This window comes from Miniopterus natalensis, chromosome 17 (genome assembly GCF_054644295.1).
Source record: "Miniopterus natalensis isolate mMinNat1 chromosome 17, mMinNat1.hap1, whole genome shotgun sequence".
Lineage (NCBI taxonomy): Eukaryota > Metazoa > Chordata > Mammalia > Chiroptera > Miniopteridae > Miniopterus > Miniopterus natalensis.
This window is the reverse complement of record NC_142097.1, coordinates 15719731-15734955: the sequence shown is the minus strand read 5'-3', so window position 1 is coordinate 15734955 and position 15225 is coordinate 15719731. Positions and strand designations below refer to the sequence as shown.

General features: G+C 40.4%; 1 protein-coding gene across 1 annotated transcript in view; it reads right to left on the bottom strand.

The window, feature by feature from the left end:
• Nucleotides 1–15225, bottom strand: part of BLMH (bleomycin hydrolase) — a 35402-nt gene that overhangs the window by 3263 nt on the left and 16914 nt on the right. The window contains exons 7-11 of the mRNA XM_087825994.1: nucleotides 14990–15145; nucleotides 13989–14147; nucleotides 13806–13873; nucleotides 12411–12528; nucleotides 9476–9545 (exon numbers count right to left, since the gene is read on the bottom strand). Coding sequence (XP_087682120.1) covers nucleotides 9476–9545; nucleotides 12411–12528; nucleotides 13806–13873; nucleotides 13989–14147; nucleotides 14990–15145 — 571 coding nt within the window. The remainder of the gene's footprint in view (nucleotides 1–9475; nucleotides 9546–12410; nucleotides 12529–13805; nucleotides 13874–13988; nucleotides 14148–14989; nucleotides 15146–15225) is intronic.

The following is a 15225-nucleotide window of genomic DNA, read 5'->3' as shown; positions in this document are numbered from 1 at the left end:
GCTCTGACCTGGCCGGAAAAAGGAATACACCCTGCTCCCTGACGCCAGCCCCCCGTCCGGGGCTCCTTTCCTCAGCGGGGACGCGTGGAAGGGGAGCGCAGACGAGCACCGCAGCCTGTGACGTTTCTGGTTTCTCTCGTTATATATTCCAGAGTCCCTGGCTTTGCTCGTGTCAGTCGGTCAGGACCCTGCCCTTACTGGCCGTCACCCACACTGCTGCCACCAAGTGCCAACAACCAAAGCTGGTCAGCTGAAGGGCCACCAGCACCGTTTCTTGCTGCATCCTAAGTAATGGCTTTCTGAGAAACTCAGCATCTGCCTCCCCAAACGGCACTTCCAGTGGGCAGGAGACCCTCTGAGACATTCGTCATCGTCCCCTTACCATAATGCAGGCAGAACAAACCCCCAGAGTAGCACTGGACACGAGGCAGGTGAAGGACAGAGGCAGAGGCATGTAATAAAGTTCTGTGTCCTTATGACAATACTATCATCACACAATCAAATGAGTCTTCAGAGAACACACAGAGAAAACGGACAATAAGCACATCTACACATCTTGTTCCAAAAGCAGATCAGATTAAGTCCTCAAAATTAAAACTCCTATCAATTGCAGTCCACCCTTTCAGTGTCCCTGCCAAGAGGACCTGCCGTGATTAGTCTCCCTCTTCAGGATATGAGTTTTTGGGGGGCCCACAAAAACCTCATAGCCTAGGGGGCCACCCAGTAATTGCAGTCCGAGCAGATAACGAACTTGGGGCTGCTGTGGCTGCTGATGCTGCGCGTCTTGGAGCTGGACGGAGATTAGGATCAGGGCGTCTGCAAGCCCAGTGAGTGCTGCGAAAGGGAGCAGCCAAGTGCCCTCTCAGGCAGCTCTGAAGAGGTCCTGTCCGTTTGAGGAAAGTTGCAGCTTCTAGCCCGTTAGCCCGCTGGCCATTAGAAAAAGTCCTTCCCCAAGGAAAAAGGAAAACCCGCTGCAGGGACCCTAAGGCTACAGTTAGGGAAACAAACAGATAAATGGATAAAGAAAGTCAGTTTTAGGAACTGAGGTAAAATTAAAGTTTGTTTAAACTTAAATGTCTTGTTTACACGCAATGAGAAAGATACCAAATACTCAAACTGTCCCAAAAAGAAACCAGCAACGTTTCTGTTTTTGTTAAGAGGCAGTATCGGTCTGTAAAGGGAGGAAGTGTGGTGAACGCAGCTCTAGACCGGTCAGGCCAAATTCACTCACCACCACAGCGTTTCCAACGGGTTAGCTCAAGGGCGAGTTTAACCTTGGGGGTCCCTGCAGCAGATTTCCCTTTTTGTTTCCCTTCCCTGGGGGAACACCACGTTCTCACAGCCAGAGGACTCACGGCCTAGAAGCTGCAATTTTCCTCAAATCAAAATGACCACTTTACCAGAGAAAACAGCTTTCTAAAATCCTACCAGACATCCAAGACTAGACCAATGTGACAAATATATTTATAAATTAGATATATTGTATTTTTTTTCTTTGTTCTGTATTTTACCTCACTAGCAAACAATTTGTGGTTAATTTTTTGTTGTGGTTGCTGTTTTTAAAAAGGGTGTGATAAAATCGAGTCCTCTGTTCTGCTCTGATGAGTCTGTCTGGCAGCATGGAGTTCAGGGAGCCAGACTACGGAGGCCTCATTAAGTCACTAACCATCTTTCACCTGACGGAGATAACTCGAGCCTGAAGAAAGGTTTCCAGAAAAGAAAGAAAAACCTCACTGACACTTATGTCACATTTTAAACTTCCTGACAAATAGTGAGAAACCACTCCACAGAGCATTAGTCATTTAAAATGAAATTGTGAAGACTATGTAACATGGAAAATGTTTAAAAGTGATAAAAGTATATAAAAATGGCATATCCTATATTATTACAACTATGTTACAAATTGAGATATACAGAGGGGGACATAAAAAAATAAAATAAAATAAAATAATTCTATTCCATAGGGTGGGTGATCCCCCCCTAAATTTCTGAAATGTTATATTGCTTTTTGAGTCCTTAAAGATTACCAAAGTAAGTCATGCTCATTATAAATAATTTTGGAAACATGGGAAGAGAAAGAGGCGGAGAAGGGAGAAAAGGAGCAGGGGAAAGCAGTTAAGGGGGGAGACAGATGTAAACTGTAAAACTGCCTCCAGTCCCTCCACCTTGGGATGAGCCTGCTTCCAAGTTTACAAAGATCTTGGATAGTTTCTGCATGTAGACTCTACACATTTAATAAAAATGAGATGTTGTAGATGCTTTTATTACAAAGGACCACACATGCTGTTTTCCAATATTGCTCTTTTCATATTGATTTTTTAAAAGTACATTTACTTACATAGTAATGTCTAAGTGCTGAATCTGAATGGGTAAACCGAAGTGTACCTCAGTCCCTAGCTACTGGAACCTAGATTGCTTTTCCATGCTTGGGAACACCGCTGTGAACATTTGTAACGAAGCCTTCGTTACATCCTTAATTGCAATAATGGTTGCAAACATTTTTCCAATTATGTCATTTGACTTCTAATTTAGTTTATGATATTTTCTAACCTACTAAAACTTTTTATTTTTATGAAGTCAAACTTATCAATCTTTTCCTTTATGGCTTCCAAATCTGGTATTATATAAACATTTTTCTGCTATGATAATGAAAAAACAAATAAGAACTAAGGCCTTGACAGTCCAGCCCCCAATTATGAACACACACAATTTTAACAGGTAACTAAGAGGCAAACTACCAACCACTTCTGTTAGGTGCCCACTGTGTAGAGCACGCCCTAATGCCTTACAGTTACATGGAGCAGTGATTTTTCAACTGCTGTGCAGCAAGAAGTTTTAAAACATGCAATACCTGACACTATTAAACAGTCACTCAGTGTGCTGCGGCACACGTTTTAAAAATTTGTGTGTTACACCATTTGAAAATCGTTGATACAGAGTACGTTGCAAATGTGCAAAAATGACACAATCCCCATGGAATGGAATTTCTCAATATCTAGAAAATTTTCAAATGCATTTATTTACCCTTTTCACTAAGGAATGCCATTTCTGGGACTTCATCCTAAAGACACATAGTACCTACATGCACACAATATGAAATGTGCATCCTGTATTTATTTGTGCACAATAACAATACTTATTTAGCTTTTACTTTGTGTCAGGTGCTATTCTAAGCTTTGTACATATATCAATTCACTGCAAGATTGTTTGTATCAGCAGAAGACTGGAAACCACCCAAGTTCTATTAGCACAGGAACTGGTTAAGTAAACTATGGTACATCCAGACAATGGAAGATAATGAAGCTGAACTGATATGGAAATGTACCGATAAGGAAGCTCCAAGACATGCTGTTAAGTGAGAGCAAGATGCAGAGCGGGGTATAAGGGATGCTGCCTTTGGTGCACTAACAGACGCTGGAGAGAGGTAAGAGAAACGAACAGAAGTGGCAACCCGAAAGAGGAGGGGAAGTGACAGCTGGGAACGAGAGGCCTCTTTATATACTTTTTGTATTTTGATTTTGAAACGATGTAATTTTATTATTAAATGTATTACACTTTAGAAAGCAACAAAAGCTTATGGCTCAGGAGTAAATTCAACATAAAATAAATACTAATAAAAGTAATAAATAAATAAATAAATAAATAAATAAATAAATAAATAAATAAATAAAAATAAAAATGTATATATTTTTTACTGATTTTTAGAGAGGAAGAGAGAGGGAGAAAGAGAAACATGGATGTGAGAGCAAAACATCTGTCAGCTGCCTCCTGCACACCCCCTACTGGGGATCAAGCCTGCAACCTGGGCATGTGCCCTGACCAGGAATCGAACCAGCAACCTTTTGGTGCATGGGGCAATGCCCAATCAACTGAGCCACATGGGCCAGGGCTCAGTTTGTTTTCTATTTTTTTCACATAAAACATGGGTATAATCACTCAGGTTCATACTTGAATTACTCTACATTGAAGTTATGAGGAAAAATAAACACAAATACATTAGCAAACTTTGAATCCTTATAAAGCAAGATGCTATGAACTGCATGTCCTGAGTACCTCTGACAGAAATATGGAATATTTATCAAACTCTGCAGAGTTAGGTAACAGTATACAGTTTGAAAACTGCTTTCACACATCATTTCATTGGATGGACATAAACACACTGTAGGATCTCATAAAGAAGCAGTAATTATCCATGTTACTGATAAGAGAAATGTGAAACCATAAGGAGTTACATTACTGTGGAGCAAGTGGTGACTCTCTCCTGGTTCTATAGTATAATGTTATATGAAGGCTATGATGAGTTTTGTGCCTCGCTGTGGACACACTGCCTCCAAAATCACCTGGGGTCATTTGGCTGGGGAGGCGATTAAAGGCCACACTACTGGTTTTCAGAAAGCAGTTATAAGGCCAGATATGATTGGAATCAGGCACATAAACTTCTCTCCAGATTGATCTCTACTATGCCAAAGTCTCTATCACTGAAATCATCAAGAGACTCCCTTTTAGGAGGAAGTCTAGAAATTTTACTAAAATGAAATCAGGAACTGAAAGGCTTATTTATAAGAAAAGATGAAAATGCAGGTTAAAAACAATTTTACAAGCTCATGTATCTGAAAGGCACAAAAGCAATTTGAAAAATGAAACATTAATCTTGGTTTCAAAATGAAAATCAGGAGACAGAATTTTTAAAAAGTTAAGATTTTCATTCAGTGGCCATTGAAGAAGTACAGAATAGCACTTGCTCCACCCTCACTTAAAAGTTATTTAGCACATTAAGAAACTAGACTAAACAAGCATTAAGAAGTGTGTTATAACTGCACACTCAGAGCTCTGCTGTACCAGACTCAGGGCTGGAATGCCCGTCACGGCTTTGTGAACCAATCATAAAGAAGTTCCATATGAGAGTGGTTCATTAGGGAGACCAACCTAAGAGTTTATTAACTACCAAAACCAGCTTGTTATATGCATGGCAGAATGTTGATAACTACTGAAGCTGGGTGATGAGCCCATGGGACAAAGGGAATCCTTAATACTATTGTTTATGTATATGCTTGAAATTGTCCATGATAAAAAAAAAAAAAATTAAGAAAAAAAATAAACATAAAGCAGCATTTGCAAAATAATTCTGGGAGACTTGGGGTGATAACATATAGTTTTTTACTTGCCAAGCTCACAATGTGCTAACTTTAGACATAAACCCTCACAGGAAGCCCCAGCCCTCCCTTATTTGTATTCACAACCAAAATGGCACTTAAAGAGCCCTTTCTCCTGACATTGGACATTGACATGATGTCTTCAGATCCTTTATACAGTTTTATGTCGTCTCAGTCACTAATTTCTGATCAAAAAAGATCACGAAGTATCTGTTATCTCTGTGAGTGCACTAGATGCTACTAGAACAGAGAAGCTGAGAGAAAGCACATGTTAGTGGTTAAGAAAACACGCTCTAGTATCAGACTAGGGTCACCTTGGCTCAAAGAGTATGTTCTTCTCAGATGAAATTTTATAACCTATTTACTCTAACAAGCCTATAAACTCTTCAAAATGAAATACAACATAACACGTTCCAAGGTATGTTCCTTCATTCAATTGTGAAATCTATTTCTGACACAATCCACAAACAAATTGCAAAATGCATAGTTGAGTATTTCAAGAGCCGGGGGGAAGAAAGCCATGTTGGTTGTACATGTTAGATATGCACCCACTTTTCAGTCCAGCTATGGAACTAGAATTCACCAACATGAAGCAATCCAAAGGGTCCAGTAAGACAAGAATTAATGTCTCCTTGCATGTCTCTTGTGATCAGAAGGAACCTTTGCCCATTTTGCAAAATAGGTTGTCTGATTTACTTAGTGGTTTCTGGAAAGGAAGGACCACAAACATGACCAATGGGGGAAGACTAAAGCCAAGACTGGGTGGAGGGCAAGGGCCCAGGTATCTCTGCTCTCTTTACCTCCGCGTGTATTATTAACACTGCTTTTGCAGAAACTATCCATTTTTTTTTTTTTAATATGTTTTTACTGATTTCAGAGACAGAGAGGAAGGGCGAGGGAGAGAGAGATAGAAACATCAATGATGAGTCATGATCGGCTGCCTCCTCCACGCCCCCTGCTGGGCATCAAACCTGCAAAGGGAATCGAACCGAGATCACCTGGATCACAGGTCGATGTTAACCACTGAGCCACGCTGGCTGGGCCAGAAACCATCCATCTTAACAGGCAGAAATCTCAAAGACAACGGTAACAAACCATTAATAAACAATGTTATCTATAGAAACAAACCCCAACAATGCTGTTCAAGACTGTCATGTCTCCCGAGAGAACACAAACAGAGGTTCTGCCTCAGACACTCCGGCCAATACCCACAAGGATGACAGGCAGGAAGGCTCTGCTGGGATAAACACACATCACCAGCATAATAACATACTACACACTCTCCTAAGGCCAGGCCAAGTGTGCCAATTAAATTAGATCACATTTTCTTTCCTTCCTTCCAGTTAAGTCTTCATTACCAAGAAATATACGAGAATATTTTATTTCGGCTTTCAATGAACTATTCCCTACCCCCACTCAGTTCAATTTCTTATCTTTTGGCTCTCTACTGAAATGCTTTGCTCTGTATAATCTCAGGCATTTCGGTTATTCAGAAAAACAAAAAAGTTACTTTAATCTTAACTGGATAGCTGCAGATTTCACTAGGAAGGATTACAGGCAGGGCATTGGGATCACGACCCCAGACCGCTCATCATACAGCCTCCTGTATCCACAGGTTCCGCACCATGGATTCAGCCAACTACAGATCAAGAATATTGGGGGTGGGGGTTATGTTGCTGCTGATGTGTACTATATAGTTAGGCGCACAATGGTTGCATCTGTATGAAAGCACAGACTTTTTTTTCTTGTCATTATTCCCTAAAGGATACAGTATAGCAACTATTTATTTACAAAGCCTCTACATTGTATTATGTATGTAAGTATCTAGAGATGATTTAAAGTATGCAGGAAGGATGTGTGTAGGTTACATGCAAATACACCATTTTATATAAGGGACTTTCACATCTTCGGATTTTGGTATCCAAAGGGGTCCTGGAACCAATCCCCTGCGGACAGAGAGGGATGACTGTAGTAACAGGATGAATTAGTTAGTAAAGGCAAAAGCTGCACTGAGTCGGAGTGGAGAAGTACAGCTGAATGGAAAAAAAATTAGTGAAGTGGCCAGAATCCTCTTTAAGAGTAGGTATTTAGGTTCAAAGTAATAAAAACAGTAACTCACACTACCCAAAACACTAAGCATTTGCCTGGCTTTACAAGTGTTTATTCTCTTTTAGATGGATCTCACTGCTATCTAAAACTCAGTGACTATTAAAGATAGCAAAAGGTCACAGAAAAAAGACAACTGACCCAGGGTCATCTAAACAAACCATAACTTAAGTCCTTTTCCTAGACACAAACTTCTGTGTTAACAAACCCAACTACAGGGACCAAATTAGACCAAAAATGAAACGAGCTATAGGAGGTTCACCTAAAGCAGTATCTTGTTTTAAAATGTTACAAATACCAAACCCTTCCAATTCAAGATAAGCTATTCCCTTGCATCCATTTCTTAACTATCATCAATTTACAGATATACCTAAATTGTAAATTATTTATTTTTAAGCTTTCTGCTAGCTTTAAGGTTTATACCCCTCTCTACATGATCCCAATATATATTTGTCTTAGAATGAAATTCATCTTATAAGAAACCACCAATTAAAAAATATGTTCCAGTCCGGCAAGCAGCCCAGTTGGTTGGAACATCAGCCCATACACCAGAAAGGTTTCGGGTGCGGTTCCTGATTAGGGCACATATCTAGGTTGCAGGTTTGATGCCTAGTCAGAGCGAATTCAGGAGGCAACCGACTGATGTGATGTTTCTCACATCTCTCTCTCTCTAAAATTAATAAACATATCCTCAGGTGAAGATTAAAAAATTCTTCTAAAAAATATGTTGCACTCTAATATGTAACAGTAACTTAACAAGTGCCACGGAATCACAGAACACAGAAATGCACTAATAACACTTGTATTTGTTTACATATAAACACTGAGCTGCTGAGTGTCACCGCAGATCCCAGGGACAGTTAGCCAAAACCCACCAATGACCATTTCATGGGGAGATGAAAAGACTCCGAACGACAGACTAAACGGCCGTCAGGTTTTGGCCATCACATACAGGCTGTGCTGCTCAATTGCAGAACACTGTCAAGTTCAAAACTCAAGCTAACAGGCTCTTCTAAGACGGAAGTTTTCCAGTTTAAACTACTGAAGCACCATCTGCTCACTTCCAAACCGCCACGCTCCTCCTTCACCTTTTACCCTGGGAAGTCCTGGGGCTCTGAGGAACATGGTTGGAAAAAATCACTGTTCTAAACACAGAGGGAGGCAACAGGCAAAGAGTGCTGCCATCTCTCTCTTCTTTTTTTAAAAGAAGATTTCTGGCTGATTCCTGCCTGGGTAAGATATATCTTGAAGTTTGATTCCAAGTGTCTGGGTAACTTGCTAGCTTTCCTAACTACTACTTCCTCCAAGTCTTCTATCTAGTCTAATAAGCCGTGGTTCCATTGTTCCTAGCCTGAATCCACTGGCTAAAAGTAAGGAGTATGAAATCTAGCACACAGCACACGTGCAAATATATGCTCACGTGCATAATAATAGTGGTCACCACTTTTGGTTTGAAACCCTAAAAATTAAAGCATAAAAGCTCCTTAAAAGGCTTTTATCTACTATGAAAAACCATCTTTAAAAATACTGTCTCAAAAATCTGCAAGAAAAAAATACCCTAAACTGTTAATGGTGATCTGTGGGTGGTAATATTAGAGATTTTTATTTTCTTCTTTTTGTTTATCCACATTTTTTACTTTTCTACAACTCATATATTTCCTGTGTTTTTTAGTCTAATTATTATAATTTATTTATGACTTTTGCCTGGGTTTTGATTTGTCAGAATAAAATAGTTCTAAACAGTAACCAAAGCATTCTTTTCCTCTATAGACTTCACAACTCCTAGTTTCCAATAAATGCCTAAAGTTTCTTGACAGTCCCAGTCTCCCAATCAGAGGCTCTGACTTTCTAGAGTTAGTACAGCAGGTGAAAATGCACCAAATGCTATACAGCAAGCGTCCTGGCAAAGGGCACTCAACCTTCTCATTGGCCAAGGTGTTCTGGTACCAACAGGTCGAGCAGGGCCAGCCTGGTTTGGAATGAACGCCAGCACATACTGGTCTCAGAGTCAACCTGGGGGATTCAGGTGCACTATTTTGGTCTTAGGGATCCTGGGGGGCAAACTGGGTCCTCAGCTTTTCTCTACAATAGTCTATCCAATGGGACCAACGACTGAAAAATGCTCCATACCAGGGCGGCTTTCTACCTGTATCTTTTGAGGCAGAGCGCAGAGCAGACCCCAGGCACCCCAAGTTGGTATTACAGGTTAAGCTCACCTTTGTGACCATGGTCTTCACCCCATGAATTCTCCACTCTCCATTTCATGAACGCACCCTCCTGGTCATCCTGCAAAAAAGTAGATAAGAATGGATAGTATGAAACCAGATCCCTCCCGCTGACGTGTCATGCTAATGTTCGCTTCTCTTCAGCCACTCAGAAGAAACAGCCTCCTCTGTACAGCCAGGATACACACACATGATCAGGGCATGTCCTTTCCACTGTAACTAAAGGGATGCTCCAACAGAAGTGTGTGAAGCCCTTGGGGTAAAAAGGCAATGAACCTAAGAAAGCAATCATACTTTCTCCTTTATACGCTATTCTATACAGAAAATAAGCATATTAAAATGCTAGTTGGCTAAAAAATATATATACATATATTAAATTACTAAAAGCAGTGAACACCATCTGAAGCCAGGACTCTTGCTCTTAACTGATTGGAATTCTTTGCAAAAGTATCCCAATGTATTTATTTTAGAAATTATTCTAAGATCCGGTCAGCTCAAGAAAGAAAACAAACACATTCTCACCACACTGCCTGATTTCCTGCTTAGGGGAACCACGTACCGATACTCTCCAAACGTGCGCCTTTACTGATTCAGCCACACTAATACTGAATTTAATACAATAGAGACTGAACGGCAAAGCAAAAGTAACAAGGCTATTTTCATAAAACAAAACCCAGGCAGTGCTACTGTTCTCCCTCGTCTATCTTCGTTAATGAAATAAGCTCAATTTTCATCTTCTTAAAGGAACAATGATGCATATCATAGAAACCTTCACTTACAGTCTTTACTACAGTGACACAGAGGGGGACAAAAGGCAGGCTCCATTCGAGAAAAGACTGTTTCAGGCTCAGTCGGGGCATTTACTGATGTCAAAACAACTTAAATCTTTATAGCATGAGAAGAGGGCTGGTTCTGGTATTATCTCCTAATGATTTCATTGCTCGATTCCCACCTGCACATAACTGCCTGAGTCTCATCTACATGGGATTTGACTCTGTTCTTGGCAGTTTTCTTGGCCCTCAGAAATTTTCAGTCTTAGAAATACCCAACAACCAAATCCACAAATTTCAAACACTCTTATCTGTACTACCCCTTGATTTTAGCCCCAGGTTCCTTCAAAACTCCATCATTAAAGTATACATTCTAAGACTAGCCTATTGAATGTCTGTTTTGGTTTTCTGCTCCCTCCACTGTAGTCCATCTTTACCTTACCTTTAAATATCACTGTCAGAATCTATATTACCTAAGGTCATTTATTACAGTAACTCTGAAAATGCTTCCTCTTCTTTCCTTTGCCAATGAATTCCTGCATGACCTATATCAAGACGTTCTCTGTCATCGACAAATATAGAATACCTGGATTTCCCTCATAGGGATTCTAAGAAATCAGCAATAAGAATATCCCTGAATACAGCCACTAGCAGTTATCTTTGCATTACCATTAAAATGTAGTGCAAGCTAGTTTTAGTGGTCAAAAACTCAAACTGGAGCCCCGGCCGGGTGGGTGGAGCACTGTCCCACACACCAAAAGGTTGGGGGTTCAATTCCTGGTCAGGGCAAGCATGGGGGGCAACTGATGGATGTTTCTCACATCGATGTCTCTATCTCTCTAAAAATCAATAAAAACAATATCCTTGGGTAAGGATTAACCCCCCCACACACACAAAAACCTCCCCCTCAAGCTGGAGGGAAGAGAACAATTTCATTATAAAATTCCAGTTGTGATAATATAAATTCTACTTTATACTATTAGCATGTAAGGTAGCTCGATTTCCCTGAGGAAAAAAATGGCATGTTAATAAACCATGCCAATCAAAGAATGAAAGTTCAAGAGAAAATGACATGGTATGTATGATTTTTATTTCTGAATAAGTATGTATGATTATTAATTCTGAAAAATATAAATACTCTATATCAGAGATGGAAAATAATAAAAAGCCAAGCTTCTCTTAGAAATTATAAAATTTTTAGTTTGTTTCTTAATAGTTTTCTAAAAAGTTTAGAAGTTTAACCTTAATTTCAAGAACTTTAGTTATAAATACACTGAATTTAGCAGGTCCAAACATGTAAATATGAACAACTTAGTATCTTAGTAGTATTTTATTCTATTTTATTTACTTTAGTATTTTATTTTATTACTTGTGGTATTTCATGACAAGTTCCTTCTAATGTAAAGTTATTTATTTTGTGACTTTCTTTCCAGGAATTAGATAACCTATTAGAAAAAGAACATGTTTGCTTGTGGTGGTAAAGAATTTAAGTAGTTTGAAGTCTTTTCCTCCTTATGATCCCTGAGCACAGGTGTAAAATATCCTTTCTACAGCCTAGAAATGGGGAGGCTTATGTGAAAAATAAAGTTTCAGCTGTTGTTTCCAACAGTGTGTCCTAGAAATAGTGGTATTACTATTCAGGTATTTCATAGGAAATTCAAAATACTTTACATCCAATTTCCTGAAGCTCTGCATAAATCCAGTAATGGATGGGCATGGAGTCCACAAATTACTGTTAGTGACATTTTACTGCAGAAGAATCTAAATGACAAATGAAAGGAAGGTAAGTCTGAACACAAGTTATCAAGATATGAACACTTTCAGGGCACATTTAAACCGCTTATTCAACAGAAGTTATCTTCTCCCAGATTCCCTTGCTGACCTCTCTTCACACCTAGAGCTTCCAAAGTTATAGAAAAGCATTTACTTCCTTACTCCCTGCTGACCCAAATTCTGCTCCCCATGGAAAGTTCCTATTTTTACTACCTCTGAGTTGCAGCCAAACCTCAAGTGACGGAGGTACAATGTCTTGCTTGGAAGCTAACTTTTAACAAAACTCATATACACTATGAGTGAAGCTCTGATGGATAAACAGTCTGCAGGAGAATGTAGATCCATCTGTGCAAACACTGTGGCAGGCATGCTAAGGGTCATACCTTCTCTGAGACGGCAGTGAAGGTCATGGCGTGGGTCATAAGTGACTCACCAAACGTCAGCCTCTCAGCTTTGTTCATGTTCTTCAGGGAGATACCAAACACTAACTCATGGTCATAGCTGTAAAAATAAAAAAGACAGTACAGAATAAAGAGAGTACAATCAAGGGGGACAGACAGATAGCTCTGGTTGTAAAAGAAACAGAAAAAACTGAAGGAATCCAGTAGCTCCAAATAAACATGGCTGTAGCTCTTCAGAATTCAGTCTCTCAATGGCATTCTATTCTCTATGTGTCACAGGAGTATTCAAGAAAATATAAAGTGATTAAACATAAACTTCCTATATTATAAAGCTGACAGGATGAGCCTGGATTGTCATTTTGGCAATAAAACTTCAAAAAAAACTTTTGAAGTAACTTCTTTCAAAAATGGTCTCCTTTAAACTAGTAGGAGCACCTGCTTTCTGAATTCATTTAGGCTACTGCTGCCTATGAAATTTAAATAAATAAAAAATATTGGAGATTATTTTCAAAGTTAAAAGAAAATCACAAATTCTCTCTTTTAGCAGATTTCTTTTCTCCCATTAACTGTCAAGTTATTTACTTAACTTCTTACAAGTAACCTATAAGTTACAATTACCTATAAGTAACCCTAAAGTGGGACATCTTAATAGCCAAGAACTCTCGTACAATTTTATTCACAAATGAACCTTCTTTATTGTGATCAACAACTAGGAAGAATGCTTTAAAGTGTGTATATAAATTAGTCCTAGTTGTCATAAAGACAAAAATATATAATTCGCCCAATTAAGGTAAGTAGTTCAGAAGGACTGAACAGCAAACAAGAGGTCTGGAAAACCTTTCACTATATCCCCAAATCTCTGAGCAAATTCACACAGTAATCAATTATTTTCTTTAAGTGCCTTTCTCATATAGGATGGCTTTTTAGGAACATCCAACAATTTCAATGCAGACACAAAGTATGATCTTGATGCCCTAGGTCAGAGCATATAAGTATGTGGAGTTTTTGTTAAGAGTCCTCAAGCTTGCCCAGCTGGGCGTGGCTCAGCGGTTGAGCGCTGACCTAGGATCCAGGAGACTGAGGTTCGATTCCTGGTCAGGGCACATGCCCGGGTTGCGGGCTCGATCCCCAGCCGGGGGCGTGCAGGAGGCAGCCGATCAATGACTCTCATCATTGATGTTTCTATCTTGCTCCCTCTCCTTTCCTCTCTCTAAAATCAATAAAAATATATTAAAAAAAAAAAAAAAAGAGTCCTTAAGCTCTACAAGATGGAAAATCTTACTCTCTGGGTGAACCTCAGCAGAGTCATTTCGTACCAAGAGTGCACTCCCAACAGCAACAACCCACAAATGACTATTTTAAATTTCTTGCACTCACACATTCATGTCACTGAGGCCCAGCTTGCTATTGAAGTGTTTTCCAACATCACAGCCAAACCACACAGCCTAGAAATAGAGGAAAGAAGAAGAAGGTCAACATAAGTCCCATCTTCCTACTACACCAAGGAAGTGGAAGAAGAGGTTTTCACCCCAAAGCAGAAGACACAGAAACAGTACCAACCTCTCCGTCTTTGATGGAGGCAGCAACCATCTTTTTCAATACGTCAATGGGCTGGTTGTTATATAGAGTTTTTCTCCCTCCGACCATATTGCTTAAGTAGTCCACCGTGTAAAGTTTGTTGTACTTGTGCTGGGGCCGAGGGTCATTCACTAAACAAATCTATTGAGATCAAGATCATGCTGATAAGAATCTGAAACCAGGTATGTCAAGCAAGACACCTCTCTCTCCTCTAAGTTCATATGTCTGCACCAAAGCGCATCACCTCTGCCTACAAGAATGAGCATTACAAACACATGGCTAAATAACAAAGAAACAAAAGGTGGCAAATGTGGCAAAGTCACTGACAGAGGTCCTTGCATATTCTAATTAGTGCAAGGGACACATCTGGGAGCTGCATCTTTCCTACTGGCAAGAATTACCCCAAAAGTAACTGAAGAATTGTATGCACTGAATAAGGCAAGACGAGATCCCACCGCTACGTGGTCCATGCTCTCGAGCTACAAGAGGGCTCAACACTCGGCAATATCTCCACTGAGTTGGGATTCCAATCGTAAAACATTTGCTTCTAAGGTCAAGATGACAATAGAAGAAGAGGGCCTCTGGTCGCCTTGCTAGGCAGTGGAGAGGACCTGAAGAGGGCGGGAAAATCTAGGATGGGACACTGCTCCCTTCCATGAGGAAGTCCCCAGGGGGGAACAGGCGGGCACACTGCAGAGGTACCCTGAAACCACAGTAAGACACACTCAGTACACTTTTATTGTCTTTGCACCTGGGAATCATTCTGGGCCCAAAATCAGGGGAGCATGTGGGAATTAAACTGCCTGCAGCCTAGAGTTAGAAAGTCTCTGACGAGGAGCACTGGGAATACCTCAGAGGAAGGCGGGAGTCTGTTTAGTTTCTAGTTTGATGACAAGCCTGCTAGCCCAGGAATCTTAGCCCCTTCCCGGCAGCCAACAGGCCTTTGAGAGTGACGGCCGTGGCTGCCCGAGCCGGGCTCCCACCTTATCCTCCATGTTGAAGAGTGGCTTCACGTGCTCCCGGTAAAACTCCACGGGCGTGATGGGGCCGATCTTCTGATAATTCTTATCTTTGTCCCGGTACTCCCAGGTGAAGGTCGCTGGTGGGTTACCCAAACAGATGCACACCACTCGGAAGACCTGGGGAAACAGGAGGGCAGGTGAGCGAGGGCTCGGGGAAGGTGTCATTTACCTCTTCATTTCCCTCAAACTTGGGAAAC